The sequence below is a fragment of the Equus caballus genome, chromosome 28 (genome assembly GCF_041296265.1).
Source record: "Equus caballus isolate H_3958 breed thoroughbred chromosome 28, TB-T2T, whole genome shotgun sequence".
NCBI classification, from domain to species: domain Eukaryota; kingdom Metazoa; phylum Chordata; class Mammalia; order Perissodactyla; family Equidae; genus Equus; species Equus caballus.
In genome coordinates this window covers 38,574,058-38,594,476 of record NC_091711.1, presented here as the reverse complement: position 1 = coordinate 38,594,476, position 20,419 = coordinate 38,574,058, and the positions used below count along the sequence as shown (strand labels likewise).

At 59.6% G+C, this 20,419-nt stretch overlaps 1 protein-coding gene across 2 annotated transcripts; it reads right to left on the bottom strand.

The window, feature by feature from the left end:
* Nucleotides 1-1,914: 1,914 nt before the first annotated feature.
* RASD2 (RASD family member 2) lies at nt 1,915-14,891 on the bottom strand. Of its 2 annotated transcripts, none has more exons than XM_023631228.2 (3): nt 14,388-14,891; nt 7,972-8,251; nt 1,915-4,298 (listed from the first exon to the last, which is right to left on the bottom strand). In XM_023631228.2, exons 2-3 carry the CDS (start codon nt 8,240-8,242, stop codon nt 3,769-3,771), a joined length of 801 nt encoding a protein of 266 aa, XP_023486996.1. In that variant the 5' UTR covers nt 8,243-8,251; nt 14,388-14,891; the 3' UTR covers nt 1,915-3,768. The 2 variants fall into 2 exon arrangements, with proteins under 2 accessions (XP_023486996.1, XP_023486997.1); XM_023631229.2 differs by lacking the exon at nt 14,388-14,891 and adding an exon at nt 12,931-13,430.
* Between the last annotated feature and the right edge of the window lie 5,528 nt (nt 14,892-20,419).

Genomic DNA, 20,419 nt, shown 5'->3' with positions numbered 1-20,419 from the left:
GGGAGCTGGCTGTCCTGAGCTCGTCTCTGAACGGTCTTCCCGTGAGCAGAATTTTCCTACCATCTTACTCCACCCTCCATCCCAGGGCTAAGAAGAGACTGGTCAGAGAAGTCGCCCTCCTCTGCTGAAGCCCTTTGCTCGCTCGCCCCATTCCAGGGCGAGTCTGTGGGATGCGGGACACGGGGCTGGGGCCGGGGCTGGAGCGAGCGTGTTCTGTTTAGCAACGATCGGAATGTTGTGGGTTATGTAATAGGAATATTAATTCCTTCCTGCAGAGAACATGGGCCTGCAAGGGGCTGTGCCTGTGTTGTCTGGTCCAGCTGCCCTTCTCCCCATCTCCCACTTAGAGATGAAGAGACTGAAGCCTGGGGAGGACGTGACTCATTCACTGGCCACCCGGAGGGAGGGGGTGGCAGAGGTGGGCCCCATGGTCCAGCACACCCAGCTGCCTCCCCGCTAGCCCTTCTGATGGTGCGGCACTGGTCCACGATGGAGAAGGGGGTCTTCACCCCCACGTCTCAAAACGACAGAAACCAGGACTGGGGAAGCATCAAGGTGACTTGCCTCCCACACTGACCTTCTCTGGCTGGTGTAGGAAAAGGATAGGAGGGCAGCTGGGCTTCAGATGGACAGAGGGAGGAGCTGGGCTCCCAGGTGGACAGAGGGAGGAGCTGGGCTCCCAGGTGGACGGAGGGAGGAGCTCTCCCCCAGCTCCCCACCCCCAGCCCCTCTGGCTATGCCTCCACCAGAGCCAGTCTCACCTGGCTTTGTGAACGTGCATGTGCAGACCTCTCCCTCTGGGTCGTGAGCTCCTGGCAGGAAGGGACTTCTCTCGGAACCCATCCATCTCCAGGCCGAGCATCTGCATGCTCAGGGCCTTTTGCCCATTGATCAGAAGCACAGACGCATCTCCATCTCCCAGATGCCAACTCCTTCCTCTCCCGCATGGAGCTAAGGTGGCCTCTGGTTTCGAATCCCCTTCTGCACTTCAGCGGCCGTGCCATCTTGGACAGATACTGAACACAGGGCCAACCTGAGGATCATGATCCTCACGGAGTGAGAAGATTCGAGGCTGACGTGAGACGCGACGCGTAAAGCACACTGCAGGTGCACGCTGATTCCCGTTTCCTCCCTCCACCCAAGGAGGACCGTGGGAGGCGGCACGTTCGGGGCTGCACGGGGACAAGACCTTCTCCTGCCACCTGCACCTGCCATCCCCACCCACAGCCCGTCTCATTCACACGAGGGCACACTCGGCCTGTGCAGTGTTTATTAAATACTGTCCAGAAAGCTGTACGTCGTATCAACCGTACACAGACGTGAGCCATGTCCCCACCTTGAGGGTCAACAGCCCAAGTGAGGCTGCCCACTCGTGACATTTGGGCCAGACCACTCCTTATCGTGGGGCTCTCCTGGGCTCTGGAGGGGGTTCAGCAGCATCCCTGGCCTCTACCCAGCAGAGGCTAGTAGCAGCCCCCAAATCTTGACAATCAAGAATGTTTGCAGACATTGCCAAATGTCCCAGGGGAAAAAAATCAACACTCCACAGGAGCCACACAGAACTCACACATATGGTGACCCCAAAGGGCTAACGGTCCAAGTGGGAACCCCAAAAGGCTGACAGTCCAGGGGGCCCACTCCTGTCTGACCTGGCCACCCCTCCAGAGGGACACAGACAACTCAACACACATAACCCTGGGCGGCCCAGAGGGGCCAGGGCCCAATAAAGGGCACAACCTCCCATCCTGGGTGCCCCCGCCCCCACCTACTGAAGCTTGAAGACTGCCTCAGCGTGGACGCGCAGGGCGAGGGCCTGGGGCAGTGCAGTCCGGGGCGGGAGAGGCCAGCTTCAGTGGGGGAAGAGGTGCACCTCCTCTTGGAAATGCAGAAAATACACATGGTCAAGGACACAGCTTAGAAACGAACCCACTTTAATCGGTAGTGTACACAGAGATCTGAGGCAGGGAGCGCGTGACTGGGTGAGACCAGGCCACACACCTGTCCTGGCCAAGGTACCTGGTCCGCTTCGAAGGGTCAGGCAGGGGCCGGGCGGGGACACAGAAGCAGGGTCAGAGCTGCTGCCTTGGGGTGTAGGGGGTGCAGAGCTGGGGCCGGAGCACGTGTATATGTGTGTGTTCACGTGCGTACATGTATGTACATGGGCACAATGTACACAGAATCCCCAGGAGCCCTCCCAGACAGACTCAGGGAGAGGGTCAGGAGAAGACGCCTCAAATCTCTGAAGGCCCCAGGGGCTGAGGCAGCCTCAGGAGAGGGGCCCATCACAGTGTGTGCTGAAGGCCCAGACCTGGTCCTGCTTCTGCCACTCAGAGACTTGCTGTGTGACCTGAGGCAAGCTCCTCCCCATCTCTGGGCCTCAGAATGATTCACTAGATGATCTCCAAGGCTCTTTGCAGCCCTAAACGTCAATATTTTCAAAGAGATTAAGATACAAAACGTGTTTAAGAGCTGATGACAAGAGTTTTTGGTCTACAGGTTCAGATCCTGCCACGCCTGGCGTCCAGCACGTCCACTCCCAGGTACAAGGGAAAAGACCCACCGGGAGCTTTTATCACCTGCCTCTCCCGGGCTCAGCTCAGGCTCCCAGCTGCTCCTCCACGCCTCCCAACAGCTGGTGTGCAGAAGGCAGTGGACAGCAGGGCTGGGCCGGTGAAGGGACAGAGGCCGGGCCGGGGAGCGCCCTGGCCTGGGGGGCGGAAAGTGCACTGCTCACCTTCTTTGCTTCCCAGCACACGGTGGGCCCTGCACCCAGCAGGTGCTCCATAAATGTCTGAGGAACGAGCACAGTGGAGGACAGCCTGGCACTCGAGGGCGCCAGGGCTGGCGCTCGTCACTTCCCCTCTGAGTCTCAGCCTCCCCCTCCGTGAAATGGGGGCAGGAGCCGCGGCCCGGCCTGCCTGCCCCACCATGCAGGGGTCCACGGTGAAGCTGTCCAGCTGCAGATGGGCCACGGGACCCCATCCGGACGCGGGCCGTCCCCAGTGGAGGCCGCGTATTGCACTTGGGTAGGGGCCTAGCCAGCGAGGGGTCACCAGGCTTGCACAGTACAGTAACATCCACTTCTACCGCTACGCATGACATGAAAACAGCTGCAGCCACAAAGCACAGCCAGCGGACGAGAGGAAGCGGGGCAAAGAGGTGGAGGAGGGCAGTCCAGGAGGTGGACGTGGTCTGGGAGATGTGGCCGGCCTCCCTTTGGACACACAGACGCCCCTGCTCCATGTCAGGGACAGCTGGGGGGCTGGGGGAGAAACAGCTGAGCCAGAAGGCAAGATTTTCAGGGTGGGGGGGTCTCCCAGCCGCCACCTAAACCAAGCTGGGTCTTACACCAGGAGAGCGGCCACCTCTCCCCTCTGGCTCTGGGCGTTGTTTTCAATCTGTGACTGTTCCAGGGGGCGCTGTTGGAGGCGGGGGTCCCAGCCCCTCTGGCATCGCTGTTTCTTGCATCCCAAGGACAGGAAAGCTCCGACAGGGGTCCCCGCATAAGCCCAGGGTGTCCCCCGACCTTGTTTCCTGCCCCGCAGAGACCCATCTCCCCACGGAGGAGACGAAACCACGGGGGAGCCGTGGAGAAGAGGGAAGCAGTGGGAAGGCAGGAGAACGTCCAAGGTCAGAGGCCGGGGTCCTCCAGGCTGGTGCCCAAGGTCACTGAACACGACTGCCGTGGGGTCTTGTCCAGGGGACATCGGGGGCCATCCCGTAAGGCACCACCCAAGGCGCACCCCCCCCCCCCAGCCTCCCTCCTGCTCACTGGATGGTGCACTTGTCCCGCTCTCGGGCCTGGCCCTCCCGAAGGACCTTGGCCTTGATGTACTTGAGGTCACTGTTGACGCTGGGCCGGCGGGCGAAGGGTGACACCATGCCGTAGGCGTCCATCTCCTTGACGCGGCGCATGCAGAATGGCCTGGGGTGGAAGGCGTCGCCGTACTGCACGGAGATCTTGCGGTGCAGGGCCGGGCTCATCTCGTGCGGCAGCTTGGCCATGCTGAAGAGCACGTAGAACATCTCGTCCACGTTGGTGTTCTTCTTGGCCGACACCTCGAAGTAGGCGCAGTTCTCGTCGCCCGACACCAGCAGCTCGGCCTCGGTGGCGGGCACCTGGCGGCAGAGCTCGCCGTGGTCGTTCTTGTTGCCGCAGATGACCATGGGCAGCTCGGCCGCCTCCTTGGTCTTGTTCTTCAGGCACGACTTGACCTCCAGGATCTGTTTCTGGAGCCGCTTGACCTCGTCGAAGGACTCCCGGTTATCCAGGCTGAACACCAGGATGAAGACGTCGCCTGCAGGAGGGAAAACCCGGGTGGTGAGTCCACAGGCCGGCGCCCGGCCTCCCTCGTGGGCCCCCTCTGCGTGACCCATCACCCCGCCCGCTGACGTTTAGGGGCACTGAGCCCTTCGCGCAGCATCACTGACTTAGCGCTCCACTGGCTCTGCGGGGATGTTTTGTTATTCTCCCATTTTCCAGAGCGGGAGACTTGAGGCCCGAGGGTTAAATCCCTTGTTCGAGGTCACGTAGCTAATGTGGGCGCATATGGTTCAAACCCAGTGAATTCACCCTACGCTTCCCTGCAGGGCTGGAGACGGGTGAGTGAGTTGTGCACCTGTGCGGACTTGTTCGAATAATAATAAAGACGATTTCCATGAGGGCCGGGGTCTTGCGTGTCTTGGTCAGTGCACATCCCCAGTGCCTGGACTAGAGCCTAACGCATAGTAGGAACTCAGAGAGTTGGCATCAGGCAGGCTAGCTCAACATGCCTCCTCCACCTAGTAGCCACACGGCCTTGAGCACGTCATGCGACCTCTCTAAACCTCAGTTTCCCCACCTGTCCCCAGCGGATGAAGTCCTGGCCTGTAGGATGATTTTGAGCATTTCACGAGACAATGACTGGGAAGCGGCTTATGCCTGGTGATCTTAGGTCTCAGTAATAATGATGAGAACAAGGCACCTGTGAGCACCAGCGTGGGTCACGTGCTGCATGCCCACTTTTCCCCTTGACTCCTCCCAAAACCTCTGTGAGGGAGAGTTCATCACCCTCATGTTACAGGTGAGCAGCCTGAGGCTCAGAAAGGGCAAACAACCTGCCTAAGATCACACAGCTCGAAGGTGGCCAGGCCGAGATTTGGACCTGATTCTGTCCTCACCCACCTGGTGCCCAGCACCCAGCGAGGGCTCTCTGCTCCTTGAATAAGTCATGGACGAGTAAGTGAACGCCGGCTTCCAGGGCCCACACCACCCCTGCTTCAACTCGCTGCATCGGCCAAGACACGTCTTTGAGTCTGAAACACGGACGATGCAGAGGGGGGCGGGGGTGGCAGGGAGGGCGAGGGAGGGCCCGTGCCTGCAGCCCAGTTTCCAGATCTTACTACAGTGAGCACAGCCTCACACCCAAGGCACCTTCCACACTGTGGCTTAAATTCGCAAGAACCTGGGGGGAAAGGTCAAGATCCCTGTTTTACAGATGAGGAAACTGAGGCTCAGAGGCGTGGGTAACTGGCCTGCTTCTCAAGAGAAGACTCAAGCGGTTCCAGCTCCTGGCAGCACCTCTGTCCATTCCTCTGGGCCCCAGAGCACGCCATGTGCCCCGGTAACAGCACATGCCACAGCCAGAACTGTGTCCGGCCAACAGCGTGCTCTGACCAGTCAGCTCGCGGGCACAGGGAGACCTCATCCCCCTCGTGGTCTCGGAGCCCAGCGCACAGTGGGTGTTCACAAAGCTGGCTGAATGGACAGGATGGGCTGGACGAATGACGGTGTGAGCTGTTTAGAAAGGCAGTGCCAGCCTGGCAACCGTTTCCGCTCGTGCTGCCAAACCCCGTCCCATTGGGCTAATCCTGGGCCCCTGAGGACTCGGCGGCCTTGACATATTCAAATGCAAGACTGCGATGCCAAGCTCCAGAGACGCGGCTGGCAACGGAAGCAGGGCTGGTGGCGGGATGAATGCCTTTAGCATCTCCTGGGCACCAGCACCAGGCTGGAAAATGAGGCCAGGGTCGGGGGCTGGGGGGGAAGAGAGCAGGCAGCAGACAGGTGTGCCTGGAGTGATGTGCGCACGGGAAGAAGAGATGACGAAAATACTCTATTACGGGGATAAGACCATGAATGTCAGCGTGTGCAGGGGGCGTCCAGGAGTGTCCACGTCAGACTGATGGGGTGGTCACCTCCGGGGAGGGGGAGGATCCCAGGGTTGGGGTCATGGGTCAAGGGAGCTTTTTAGCCTTTTCCGTATGCTTAAAGGAAGGTGTGAGTATATTATTTGTGTAATTAAAAATTAATTTGGGAGGCCAGACCCATGGCGTAGCAGTTAAGTTTGGCATGCTCCACTTTGGTGGCCTGGGTTCACAGGATCAGATCCCAGGTGAAGACTAACACCACTCATCAGCCATCCTGTGGCAGCAACCCACATATAAAGTGGAGAAAGATGGGTACAGATGTTAGGTCAGAGCTAATCTTCCTCAAGCAAAAAAAAAGAGGAAAATTGGCAATAGATGTCAGCTCAGGGCGAATCTTCCTCAGCAAAAAAAAAGTAAAATAATAATTAATTTTGGAAATTGCATGTGGCTCCTCTCCACATCTCCTTTCCCTCCTTCTGACGTTAGCCCCATTTATATGGGTGGGTGCCCAGTCCTCTCCCCAAGGAAGGGAGAGCTGACATTCCTGCAGTAGCCACTGTGTGCTGGAAGCACCCCCCCACCACCACTTTTGGTCAGTCCTCACGGCCACACCGGGGAGAAGCAAGGTTATGCCCGTTGTGCAGCTGGGGAGACAGGGATTCAGACGTCTGGTCACACGTCTGGACCACCAAGCAGTGAAGCCAGGACTGGAACCCAGGTCGACCCAGGGCTCCTGCTATCCACACATTCCTCTCCAAAATATGGGGTCTGGGGGGTGCAAGCGCGATCTGGGTCAGATGGTCAGCAAGGACCACCCAGAAGAGGAAGCTGTCCACCTTGGGCATTCACGGAGGGTCTGGGGCAGGGGACGGGAATGGCTCCGGTTTCTCGGCGCAGAAGGGTCTCTATCTGGAGGGGTTAGTGATGGCTGGAGGGTTCCTCACTCCTTCCTTCCCTCCCTCCCTGCCCGGCCATGCGAGGGGCAGGCCTGGGGAATGACCGCACGGCCGCAGCGGGCACACTGCGGCTGAACCTAAACCCAACAGTTACCATGCACTTCCCACATGCTCACCACGCACCCACAGTGACTCGTTTCATTCTCACCATGCCCTCTGGGGTGGGTGCCAACGTGATGCCAGTTTACAGATGAGAAAACTGAGGCACAGAGACAAAGTCACTTGCCCAGGGGTACAAAACCAGGATGCAGTGGAACCAGGACAGGACCCAGGTGGCCAGGTTTCCGGGCCTGCCCTCTTCGCCACCGCACAGAAGTGCCTGAGTGATGTGAGGATGGCCCGGTCCCACACCTCCCCCGGCCCCTTAATCCCCACAGTCTCCCACTCCCTCCCCACTGCTCCCCTCCTGGCAGGTTCCAGAGGCTACAGGGGAGCTTGGTGGTAAATAAAGCATGAGAGCCAGACGGCCATCTATCAGCTGTGTTACCACCTGGAGTAACTTAACCTCTCTGGGCCTCAGTTTCCCCACTTGTAAAATGGAAGCTAAAACCTATCTCCTTGGTTAGGTGTGAGGATTACATAAATACATGCCCAGCTCTAAGAACGGGTCTTGATAAGTGTCAGCTGTTGCCATTACTGCTACTATGATTGTTACTGAGCCCCCAGCTTGGGCAGGGCCCCCGGCTGCCCTCTGGCTGGCCACTGCCCAGTCCTGCCCTACCTCGCCGAGACGCGGCAAAGGCCTGGGGCGTCAAGAGACCGGAGCCCAGCAGACTGACCACGGGCCCCGGAGCCCTGTCAAGTCACCTCCCGCAGGAGGAGAAGGCAGCAGCCCCTTGGTTTCTGCACCCGCATCCTCAGCGCCCACGCCCGCCCAGGCACCCACCTGTAAGGATGGAGAGCCTGCGCATGGCGGGGAAGGGGTGGTTGCCGGACGTGTCCAGGATGTCCAGCTGGTACATGTCCCCACGGATGTTGTAGACTTTGCGGTGGAAGTCCTCGATGGTGGGTGTGTACTGGTCGTCGAAGCGGCCGTTGAGGAAGCGGGAGACGATGGAGCTCTTGCCCACCCGCGAGGCGCCCAGCACCACCATGCGGTAGGAGTTTTTGGCGGGCACGCTGAGCGCGCAGTTGCCGCTGGACAAGGTCTTCATCATGGCTCGGGGCTGCGGCAGAGAGCGGGGAGCAGGCGTCAGGGGCCCTGGGCCCGGCCCTCCTCCGCGTGCTCCTGTCTGGGTCTCAGTTTTCTGTCTGTAAAATGGGCTCGACTCACGGGGCTGTCGTAAAGAGCTCTGCATATGGGAAGACCTCAAAAAGGCTAACTCTCATGCCCCGTCCTCTCCATTCTGGCCTCCCAGGAGCCTGTGCCTGCAGGACAGGGCACAGGCCTTCAGCACGGGCCTGGGGGCCGTGACCTTAGAGCCCCCTGGGGAGAAGGGAAAGGCCACGTCCAGACCAGTCCTCCATGCCCAGGGCCACGCTGCCCTGGGATTTTCACCCCCAGGCCCTGGGACTTTGGCCACCTCCAGGAGACCCAGGGACCTGGACTAGGGGATGCGGGTCAGAGAAACAACCCAGGAGTGACACAAGCCGCTCAGAGCTCCAAGGGTTGATGGTTCCAGAGCACACCCAGAACCTTCCATAGGAGCCTCTTGGCCTTGTGGAAGAGGCGGAAATGGACCCAAGCTCCAAACCCCAAGTGGAGATGAGCAAACCTCCAGAGGCCCCGGGAGGCCCTCCCCAGAGGCCGTTCACAGCCAAGCCCTCCTTTCCGATTCGAGCACCCCCAGAACCCCCGAGCCCTGAGCCCCAGTCGCCCTAGTCAGTGTGAGCTCTGCTGAGACCTGCCCCCGATCCATAGCTCATGCTAGTCCCTCCCCCAAAACACCCTCTTCACTTCATGTTTCAGGGTCTGGCCCAAAGGCTACCTCCTCTCTGAAGCCCTCCCTGACTTCCCACCCCACCCCAGCAGGAAACCCTCCCCTCTCTAGAGAAGAGGAAGTGCAAATGGGCACAGGCCAGCTGAAATACGGACCCTCTCTGCCCTCAGCAGGTTGCCACCCATGGTTGTGCAGGTTGGGCACTGCACCAGGCACCCAGCTGAGTGAGAAAGTGGGGGCTGTCTTTGCAGAGTCCATCTGCTCAGAGAAGGCACCTTCTTTCAATCTGCACAAAAGGCAGCACCTGCTAATATGCCTGGTCCCGACCCCCGGTGGCCCTAGGTCAGGAGCCTGGAGCACCACGTCCATTCCCCTCAAGGCTGTCTCCAACATGGTAACGTTCGATGTCTGCCGTGACTAGAACATTACAGGACCCGAGGTGGACACACCTCCCATGTGCGGGTCTCCCGTGCAGGGCACTCAGGCCTCCGCGTCTGCTTGCCCAGCCCAACTGAGAGCCGCTGAGCAGTAAGCCGGAACCCAGAAAGACCCTTCTAGAAAGCTCTGGCTGGTAGCGCCTGTCAATCTCAGTAGCATACGTACTCCCACATGGCCAGCTCCAAGCTACAGGACAGCCGCTATGAATGAAGGGACACGTGCAATGAGGCCGCTCAGTACCCTGCAGACCAGGCCCGGAGTTGTGACAACAGCCACCACTGACCAAGCCAGTGCCGTGTGCCAAGGAGAGGACAGTGACAGAAGCTGACATTTATTTCGCAGCCAACAGATGCCAGAGTCTTCAAATGCTGCGTATGTCACAGCCCACTTCGGCCCTCAGTAACCCCCCAAGGTAAGCAGAGTTGCCCCAATTTAAAGATGAGGAAACTGAAGCCCAGAGAAAGTTTAGGAACTTGCTCATGGCCACACAGCCAGTGCCCAGCCAAGGGGGGACTTGAACCCACACAGTGTGACCCTGTGCTGCGGAGTCTTCTCACCGCCTCCCCACGAAGGACCCTGAGGCTCAAAAGTCTATGTGACTGGCCCGTTTAGTTAATAAGGGAGCCAGGACAGTGACGCCAAGCCTGAGACACCCCCCGCCCCGTTCCCCTCCCCGTTTATGCTTGAAGCCACCTCTCAATCTATCCCACAGGATTTCAGTGCATACATACAGCAGGCGTTCAATAAATGACCCATGAATGAATGGAGCGAGTGGCTTTTCCTCTGGAGCCAGCCCGAAGCCCCCTTCTGGGGGCTTCTCCTCCACCCCCACCCTGCCTGCCGGCCCAGGGGCTGTGCTCAGGAGGGTCTCGGTGCCCCAGGCACACCCGGGGGCGGGCAGTGGGGAGAGGAGGCGGCAAGACCATCCCCAGGGAACCCTTCTCAGTCTCCTTCGGGGCTGGGCAAGCCGGCCTGGGCCTCTGGTGGAGATGGGGGCAAAGAGGGCCCACCCATGACAGCCCCCTCCCCAGGTCCCTCGGCAGGGAGCCTGACTCTGCTGGGGATCACCTCCGTCTAGACAGAGAGAGGAGGAGGCCAGCAGCCCCCAGGACAATCTTGGTCTCCACCCCTGCCTGCCCCAGCCTCTAGCCCAGAGCTCCTGGTACCGTGCTAATGTCAGTGACTGAATGGGCCCAAGGAAGTCAGAGACGGGGGCAGGGAGTCCAAGAGAGGAGGCAGGCAGGCAGAGAGAGGAGGCAGAGAGTCAGAGAGAGGAGGCAGGGAGCCAAAGAGAGGCAAAGGAGAAAAAAACATGTGGCTTTCCTCTCTGAGAGCAGACTGCGAGTTTCACGTGGCCCCAGACATGTGGGGCTGTGTGAGCTGCCCAGACACCTGGACACCAGGTGACAGTACCTCGGTGGGTCCCGCCTCCCACCCCCACCTCCTCCTTCTCTCTCCTCCCTCTGAGGAGGAGGCACCATGGGTAGCGCTGTGGGCACAGCTCCTCAGCCGCCACCTGCTCTCCTGTCTCATCCTCAGCCAGGCTGACCCCACAGCGAGGAGCACACAGGGGTCGGAGTTCAAAGGGCCCTTTGAGAGTTTAGAGTCCCACCCAGGAGGCCCAGAGAGTGGTTAAGCGGGACCCCCGGGTCATTCTAAGGGCACCTGGGAGGCAGAAAGCCCCGGAGCAGAGGTGCAGTGGGGCCATCCTGGGGGAAGCATGGGCACAGCCAGGCAGCTTCCATCACACTGGGTGCTTTGTGTCCCTTATTCCAACGACTTCACAACAGTCCCATCAAGAGGGGTCTGCCATCAACCCACCGGACCGATGGGGACACTGAAGCTCCGAGAAGCTGAGTCACTTGCCCCAGCTCACAGATGACTGGCTGGGCCAGGATTAGAATCAGGCCGTCAGCTTCAAAGTCTGGGCTCTTACCTCTATCCAACCCACCTCCTGGCCAAAACCAGAGTCTTTTTCAACAGTGTCTGACTCAGTGAGCCTCAGCTGGCATCAGGCAGGGCAGCGACCCCTGAGGGCTATTATACGTTCATTCCCTCTCTCTCCCTACAAGCAGCTGGGGGCGGGCACCCTGCCCACACTCTCCCCCAAACCCTGCCCAGCCAGCTCCCAGCAAACGCTTCGGCGGCTTCACCCGTTTCTTCCCCTTCAAGCCCCTCCCCCAGGGCTTGCCTGGAAGACGCAGGGGTCAGATGGTCAAGGACGGCAGGACGAGAGTCTGGACACGTCCTCCTCCTTGTGAGTACCCCAGAGCTTGTCACTGCACTGGCGCTCTTTCCCTCTCTGCCTCCCACACACCTTAAGCATCCTCCATCCACACACACCCCATCCACGCACACCCCAGCCTCTCTGGACACACGTGTATTCACTGGCCTCCATGCCCACACTGAGGGGACTCCTGGGGGCTTTGCAAAGCCAACCTCAGCAGCCTTAACGGCTCAGGATGGGAGAAAGCAGGCAGGCATCAGCTTTCAGCAGATCAGCTCTGCCTCTTGCCAGCTCGGCAACCTTGGGCAAATGGCTTGGCCGGAGGGGACTGGTCATCTACCAAATGGGTACACTCTAAACAAGCCCACAGCGTGGCCCCGAGAGTTTAGGGAGAAGTGAAGAGGCTGGCACAGCCCCTGGCACACAGCAAGCAGCCTCCTTTCTTTGCGGCACTTCCTCTTGGCAGCCAAGGGGCTGCCTGGAGCAGCCAGGTGGGGTGGGCCTGGAGCACAGGCAGAGGTCTTGCGGGGACCCCATCTTGTCTCTCCGATGAGAGGGGAAGCCTGAATCACGGGCTCCTGAGCTGGCTGTCCACTCCCAGCTCAGCCTCCTATCTCCCATGATGTCCTGGACAACATCCTTTGTCATCCTCCCAGGGCTGGGGGCAGAGAGGTCAGAGAGAGCCCCTCAGAGGCAGGCAGGGGGCAGGGGTCCCTCTGGCTAGCTGAGCACAGGAAACCCTTCCTGGGAAGGAAACACTCCTTGCGCCAACCTAGAAAAAAAGCTCAAGCAACTCTGGTCAGGGAAGACACTCCTTAATCTTGCCTCCTCAAAGGAGATGCACCCCAGGCTGAGGGGCCACTGGCGGGTCCCATCCCCTCCCCGCCCCAGGTTTGCAAGCTGCAGCTGGCTCAGGAAGTGGGGCCAGCGTGCTTGGGGAAGGTGTGTGTCTCTGCTCCCGGAGTCTCGGTTTCCTCCTGTTTAAATGGGCTCTTACTCCAGATCTCTTAAATGGAAAGCTCCCAGCGCCAGATCCAGCACACAGGAGCAGGTCGCAGAGTCTGCCTTCCCGGGCATAAGGAAAGGGCCCAGCCCCCAGGCCCACACAGCCCTCAACGAACTTCATCTTCTCGGGACAGGCAGTTGCCGGAGGATCCCGGCCCCGAGCAGATGCTCCATCCGCTTAACTTTCCCTCGCCCTGTAAAGCGTCACCCAGCCCCCCGACAAGCCTCAAACCTTTCTTCCCGGCTTGCCCACTTCGCCCAGCTCCCCAGCTCTGGTGGGCTGTCTCGCTCCTACCTGGGAATGGCGGGCCGGGCCTCTGGCACGGCTCGGAGGGCTGCCTGGAAGCGCCTGGAGGTGCGAGGAACCGCCTGCCCCGCCGGCCGCCGCCGCCGCCGCCGCCGCGCTTTCGGGAGTCTGCGGGGTCTCCCGGGTCACTGCGCCCGGCTCCTCCTGCGCGCGGCTCGAGCCGCCAGGCTGGGCGCGGCCGGGCTCGGGGGATCGGGCAGCCGGAGCCCCATGGGCGGCTTCCGAGGGCTCGGCAGGGCCCGGGCGCCGGGCGGGCTCCGGCTCGCCGCCGCCGGCCCGGCCCTGCCCCGACCCGGGGGACTCCGGCTGAGCCAGGTGCCCGGAGGCGCGGGGACGTCCGATGCTGGGGTCCCCGCCTGGGGCTCCGGGGATATGGGGAGGGCGGTAGGGGCGACTCCGGGACTTAAAGAGGGTCCTTAGAGACTCCCGGCGGGTCCTTTGGAGGCGACTGTGTGTGTGTGTCCTGGGTGGGCGAACCCGCCTGGCCGCCTATGCTCCCTTCTCCGCCTGCCCGGGTTGGGGGGTTCGGCGGCTGCCGCCTCCTCTGCCCGCAGCTCGGCAGCTCTCCTCCCGCGGGAGGGCAGGTCCTTTCTCCCCGCGAGGCGACGCCAGCAGCTGAAGGAGGAGCAGGGCGCTCAGCTCCTCGCGCGTGTGGGAGGGGGCCTTGAACGCCGCCCCAAAGCTTCGGAGCTCGAGTTAGCCTCACACCGGCTCCTCCTCCCCTGCACCTCCTCTGGCCCCCAGAGGAGGCGAACTTTCTGCGGGGCCCCGGCTCCTCCTTCCCTCCCTTTCCCGGAGGCGAATGTTTCTCCTTCTCCGGCAGGGCGAGGTCAGGGGTCCCCCCGAAAAGTGGTGGCAGCTCAGGCTCCCGATGGCGGGGCCAGCACGGAAGCCCAGCTCAGCCCCGGGCGCCCTCTGTCGCCCCCGCACGCGGGGCCCGCAGACCCCCTCCGACCCCGCGAGCAGCGGGTCCAGCCGCCCCGCGCCCACCTCTGCCTCCCCGAGCCCGCGCCCCGCCCCCGCCGGCGCCCCGCCCCCGCGCTCGGCCAATGGGCGGCGGGTCCTGCGGCCTGGCACCGCCCCCCACACCGCTGGCGCTCCGCGTGCCCGGGCGCGTGGGGCCGGGGGCCGGGCGCGCGCACCGTGACCGGAAGGCGGCACGGGCCCGGGAGGCTGACGTCTGCGCATGCCCTCACACGCGCGCCGCCCCGGCCGCAGGTGACCCGCGAGGGGCCCGCCGCCAGCCGCCCGGGGCCCCAGCCGCTCCCGCGGGGTCGCGCGCCACCGCTCCCGCGCCCTTCTCCTTCCCGGGACCGACCCCCTGGGTGCCCTCCCGGGTGCCCGATCCGAGCCGCCGCTCCCCGCCCGAGGTCTCGGTGCGCGCGGGACCCCGCGGGCTGGCACATGCGCCGCGCACGTGCGGCCAGACGGGGCCGCCGAGTCACCTTGGCCTGGCGCGCCTGGATGGAGGTCTGCGTGGTGTGCGGTCCGGGGGGTCCTTGGGCAGCGCCTCCCTCGCCTCCATTCTCCTCCTCTTGAACCAGGGCAGATATCGGTTATTCTCGTGCCATACCTAGACACCACTTATTACTTGATGCGTATTTTCTTTAAATCCAAGACCCACTTTTCTTCCCCTTAAACGCTTTTTTTAGACAATCGTTATATCACTGCCTTAAATGGGAAACCAGTATCACTTGCCATAAATAGAAGGTAAGAATAAAAATAAGCCCAAGGAAAACAAAGCAAGGTTATTAAGTTCTGGCTGGAAGCTGTGTCCTGCCAAGCCTTGAGATGCGTCCTCGGTGGAAAAGGGAGATTGGCAGGGTGGGGTGAGGCGTTGAAGAGCTATTAGCACCCAGCAGAGACTGTCTTCTCCGTGGCATCAGGTGGCTTAAAAGAGAATCTTCTCACTGTGCGATGCAGAGAAGGGATGCAGTCCTGTGTTTGTCAAACATATTTTGTCCCAGCCAAGGCACCGTCCCTCACTTCCAGAACCCCTGGCCCCTGGGGATGTCTGCCAATCTTCCCCCACCCCAGACCTATCCTCCCCACCTCATGGTAGGCAGTGGGGGTCTAGGGGACGCCAAGCTGAGAGTCCAGCTCCTTTGGGCAGGAGATTGGCGTTCACGTCCTGCCCCTATAGCCTCCCGAATGTTTGGCCCTGGGCTAGTAGTCATGGAAAGTCTCTGGGCCTTGGTTGTGTCATCTATAAAATGGGCACATATGATAGTCCACTGATGAAAGTGCTCAAATGGCCTTGGACTTTGATTGTAGAGTGGCTTGCCCTGCTTGTCCCCGTGCCATCTTGAGATGCTCCAGGGAAGTTAAGCAGAGAAAATGGGGCAGGTGGAGGTGGGGGCACGGCACTAGCCTCCTTGATCCTGTCTAAGCCCCTAACCGCAGGCTGGGAAATCCGGGCCTCAGAGGGGCTGAGGGACCTGCCCGAGGTCCACCAGCCAGCAAGTGGCAGCTTCCCAGCCCAGCGCTCTTTCCACATCCGGACTCTGCTTCTAGGAACTGGCTTCAGCCCATGAGGGTTTGTGCTCAGCTCAATGCACAGAGCCTGAGAGCCTTGAGCCGGCCGTGAACTTGGCAGCGGGAGGCAGGCAGGGCAGCATGCTTCACCTGGAAGGCTGGAGTCAGGAGGACTCAGGCCGCTGGGCCGGTCCACCTACCTCCACCCCGGAAACATGGCAGGCGGCCAGCTCTGAGCCGGCCCAGGAACCCATTACCCGCTGCTTCAGCGGGTCCTCCGCCCTGAGAGGGTCACGCTCCACGGACCATAGCCCCACTGGAGGGGGCTGCATGTGGAGCTGCAGGGCCCCAGAGACTCACCTGTCCCCGCCCCACCCCGTGCAGAATGGCTCAGTCCGTAAGCAGGTGCATGCACATCAGGAACTGATGCCCAAAGAAGGCTCATGTGGCGACAGTGCGCCTCCCTCTGTGCCCGCTTTCCTGTCCTCCCCTCGCTAGCCTCCCCATCTCTCATGGACCATTTGGTGTAGCCATCTCCTTCCTTACTGGGCTCCCGGTCACCCCCCTCCCATAACCTGGTACACGTTCATCTTTTTCTAAATGTGCCACCCCCTGCTCTAGAATTTTCAATGGCTCCCCATTGCTTAAGATATAAAATCTAAATGCCTGAGCTCAGCATTCAAGGTCTCCGACCAGGATCATGCCATGCACCCTCAGCCTGCATTTCAGCCAAATCAGACCACTTCCGGGCCCCTAAAGCTGCTGGGATCCCCCTCCTCAGGGCCCTTCTGTGTGCTGCTGCCACTGCCTGGCATCCCTTTTTTTCTGTCTTTACCCATTGAACTTCTATACATCTTTCAAAGCAAGGTCCACACTTCTTCCCGCTGGGCTTTCCAGCCTTTTGAATGGTGTGGATCTCATCCTCTGGCTCCTGTGGCAACAAAACCGAGCTCTTGCACCTGACCACCCCTTTAAGCCTCAGTTTCTTCACCTGTAAAGTGGGTGTTCTAATAGTAGCTACCTCATGGGTTGTTGGGAGAATTAAAATATCCTGTAAAGTGCCTCGCACTGGGGGCCTTGCCTACAGTGGCCTTCCTCGTGATTACTTCCTCTGTGGCCCGTGTCACATCCCGCCTCACGTTTTGGACACATGCCTCCTCACACCCATGAGCACGTGAGCTCCTTGCAGTGGGGACCGAGCCTGATTCATCTTCGTGTTCCCACATTAGTAAGGGCAGCATCTTGCACATGGTGAGTTTTTAATAAATGCTTATTGAATTGTGCTCGGCTGAACAGCCTCCGAGCAGAAGAAATGCACAAGCTCTCCTTGGAGACAAGAGGAAGGGGAGGGCAGACACAGCGAGGCCGGCTTCCATTCCGTCTTCCTCACAGCCCCCCTTATGGATGGGGAAACTGAGGCTCCGGGAGGCTTTTCAAAGTCGGGCAGCTAATGAGAGGCTGAGCTGGGATCTGAAAGACATTTCTCCAAAGGGAAAGAGGATATTTGCCCAATCGATGTCCCGTCACATCCCCGGCAGCTTTCCTAGAACAGTGGTTCCTATCGCTGGAGAGCGTTAAGAATCACCTGGCAGAGCTTTTAAACCATAACAAAGCGCGGGCGCCGGCTCAGAGAAGCTGACTTAATTGCTCTGGGGGTGGGCCTGATCCCCACGCTGTTTAAAGCTCCTCCAAGTGATTCTAATGTGTAGCCAGAGTCGCTAGAGCCGTGGTTCTCGAAGTGTCGCCCCTCGACCAGCGGCATCAGCATCGTCTAGGACTTGTTAGAAATACAGGCCCCACCCCAGACCCACTGAATCTGAAGCTCTGGGGCGGGGCCCGGCTCCCTGCATGGTAACTGGCCCTCCTAGTGATTCTGATAGAGGCCAAAGTTTGAGAACTACCGACCGGCAAAACCTTAGAGGTCATGTGGCCTGACCTTCCTGTTTTACAGAACGACAGATGGTTTGTGGCTTGACCAGGTTCAACACTCGTTAATGGCAGGCGAGACCCAGAGCCTGGGTCCCGACTGCTAGCACAGTGCTCTTTCCTGCCGAATGCACCATGCGGGCCTGTGTGGCCCCTAGCTGGGTCTCCAGCCTCAGCAGGCCCAGGCGTGAGTCGGCCTGCGCCTTCGTCAGTGAGTGGCCAGCTGCACAAGCCTGCCCGGAGCAGGGGCACGGGCTCAGGCACCGGAAGGAAGGGCAGAGAGCAGTTAGCTGGAACAGACTGGCCCCATGCCTGGCATTACAGGACCTCGCCAAACCTCCCTGTAGGCAGAGCAACAAGGACAGTGACCCAGACAGTGACCCGGGCCCAAGGTCAGCAGGAGCACAGTAGAACCAGCCACACCCCATGCCCTTCCCCTCATCTGCCCACTTCCGCCTCCTGCTGCCCGCACAGATATCCTCCTGCCCTACCCTCGACCCCCGAGCCTCATCATCCAACCTCACTCAGGGGCCTACGTTCGAATCCCAGCTAGACCAGAAGTTTGCTGTGTGACCCTTGAATGGGCTCTTAACTTCTCTGATCCCCATTTCCCAGCACTCCTCCTCCTCACCTCTGAAGCTGTAGCCAGAAAGACCGACTTGAAGCTCCCTAAGCTTGCGAGGCTTCTGCACCTCCGGCCTTTGCACGCACCCGTGCCTCTGCCTCCGAGGCCCTCTTGCCTCTGAGCTGCGGCGCACACTCCTAGTTTTCTTTCTGGGAGCGAGCAGCTCTGCCTCTGGGAAGCCCTGCGGCTCCCCCCTCGGTGCTCCACGGAGCTGCTCTGTAGGAATTCCTCACTCCCAAAGTCTTGACATCCAAACTCACAGGGATTTTTCAATGCAACCCTCACTGCCAGAAACCTTGCTACTCGCATCCGAAACTCAGCCTCCAAATAGACGTGGCGCAGCCGCCCTCACTCTCTGAGCTTGCTCCCGAAACTCCTGATGCCCACAATCAGTGTCCAGATTGATTTGTTTGTCTGTGTGCCCTCACCTTTTTTAGCACAGAGATGGTACCTGTCACATAGTGGGTGTTCAGTAAAAGCTCAATGAATGAACGAATGAATGAATAGTGCTCAGTCTCCTCTTTGCAACAAGAGCGTTGGGTCAGATCCTCTCCGAGGCCCCGTCTGAGTCCACATTTCTAAGCTGGGTGAATCCGACTGCTGGTGACTCAGGTGCCTTCTAGCCCTCAGGTAGTTTTATGCAAATTAGAAAAAGGTGCCTCCTCCAGGCAGAGGCAGCCCCTCTCCAAGGCTCACAGCTTTGAGGGGGAAAGCACAAGCTGAATTTCCTTAGCTGAGTGCCCTTGAACAGTAAGCAACCTGAGCAACCTTTGTGACCTTATCTAGTCCTTGAAGAATGTGCCATAGGACAGTTTTGCAGGGAGCAGGGATGACCAGGAGGGTGTGATTGTTATACCAGGGTGGACCAAGCCGAGGGTGTGGCTACAACAGAAACAGCCAGAATGGACCAGAGGCATTTAATTATAATGAGGACTGTGCATGCAGCCCCCATTCCTCTCAGGCACAGGGTTGGTCCCTGTAGCTACAAGAACCTATTTTAGCCAGGCCACAAACCTATACAGGGTGGCACTATTAGCCTCATTTGTCGATGAGGAAACTGAGGCTGGAAGGGACCTAACTGGCTTAAAGACACCTGGGCAAGAGCTTGCTCTGGCACTAAGTCGGCTCGACAGCAATGCCTGCCTGTGGGCAGGATTTGCTCTCAGATAAAGTGGCAGCAACAAGCACAGAAAGTGATGCTGGCCGTCCTCTCCATGGATGCTCCTCAGGAAGGAAGCGGGAAGGGTTTTTGTTCTCATTTCACTGGTGACAGAACTGAAGCTCAGAGCTGTTCAGTGACTTGCCCAAAGTCACTTTACTAGTAAGAGGCAGAGAGTGGACTGAAAAATATCTGGGTCTTTGAACAACTCGTCCTTTGATCTTTTTATTACACCCTCTTGTCTTCTTAAGGCTTGGCCTGAACATGCTATCATAGGTCCTCTCATCCACCCATCCAACCCAATGTCATCATCATCATCATCATCATCATCATCTCCTTATCTCCATCATCATCTCCATCAGCATCAGCACTACCACCACCGTCATAATTCTCGTCATCATCATCTCCTGCATTATCTGCATCTTCATCATCATCGTCTCCATCATCATCATCTCCATCATCACCACCACCATCATTCTCATTATCATCATCTCCTCCATTATCATCTCCATCATTGGCGTCTCCATCATCATCACCACTACCACCGCCATCATCATCATCATCTCCCAAGTTCCTGGGACTTCGGCTCCTCTCTAGATGTTTATCGAGCCCCTTGGCCTTGGCCTGGTGTGGTCTAGATGGAGACAAGGGCAACGCAACTTCCATTAGCCTTGCCCCTTGGGCAGGACTTTACAGGTGTCTTCTCCATCCTGCGCCACATCTGATCCTCCCACAGCCCCAGGCAACATGCAGAGCAAAACAGTGCGTGGAAGGGCAGCTGAGGCGGGAGAGGGTCAAGGCGGCGGAAACACAGCAGGTCTTCCAGCCTAGCATTCATCCGCGGCTTCCGCACGCCAGGCGCGGGCTGGGGAGGCAGGCCCTGCGGTGAGCACGCTGCACACTGAACTCCTTTAACTTTCTCAACCACTCTGTAAGGAGTGTCTTATTGTCCTCATTTGCTAGACCAGGAGACTGAGGCTCAGAGAGGTGGAGTAACTGGGCCAAGGTCACCCCGCTCTGATGGGCGGAGCTGGAGCCTGAGTCTGGGACCCTGAAGAGCTCTCTCCTGCAGGAAGTCGCCTCTGGTGCAGCAACCTGACTGGTCCTCTGCGGGCAACGCCTCCCGATTTGGACCTGGCATGTGCCCTGGGACCCTCTAACTGAGGGTGCCGAAGACCCTGGGAGTTAGCGCAGCCCTCCGGGTTCAGACAGCCAGCTGAGCCGCCAGCCCCGCACCTCCCGTCCACAGAGGAGACACCTGTGCCCTCAACTCCAGAGAGACCGAGGGAGGC

Bases quoted from the DNA above. Each gene is read 5' to 3' on its own strand.
- RASD2 (XM_023631228.2), bottom strand. From the start codon at position 8,242: ATGATGAAGACCTTGTCCAGCGGCAACTGCGCGCTCAGCGTGCCCGCC. The intron at 4,299-7,971 runs GTGGGTGCCTGG...TCCCTCCTGCAG, and splicing joins CAGGCTCTCCATCCTTACAG to GCGACGTCTTCATCCTGGTG.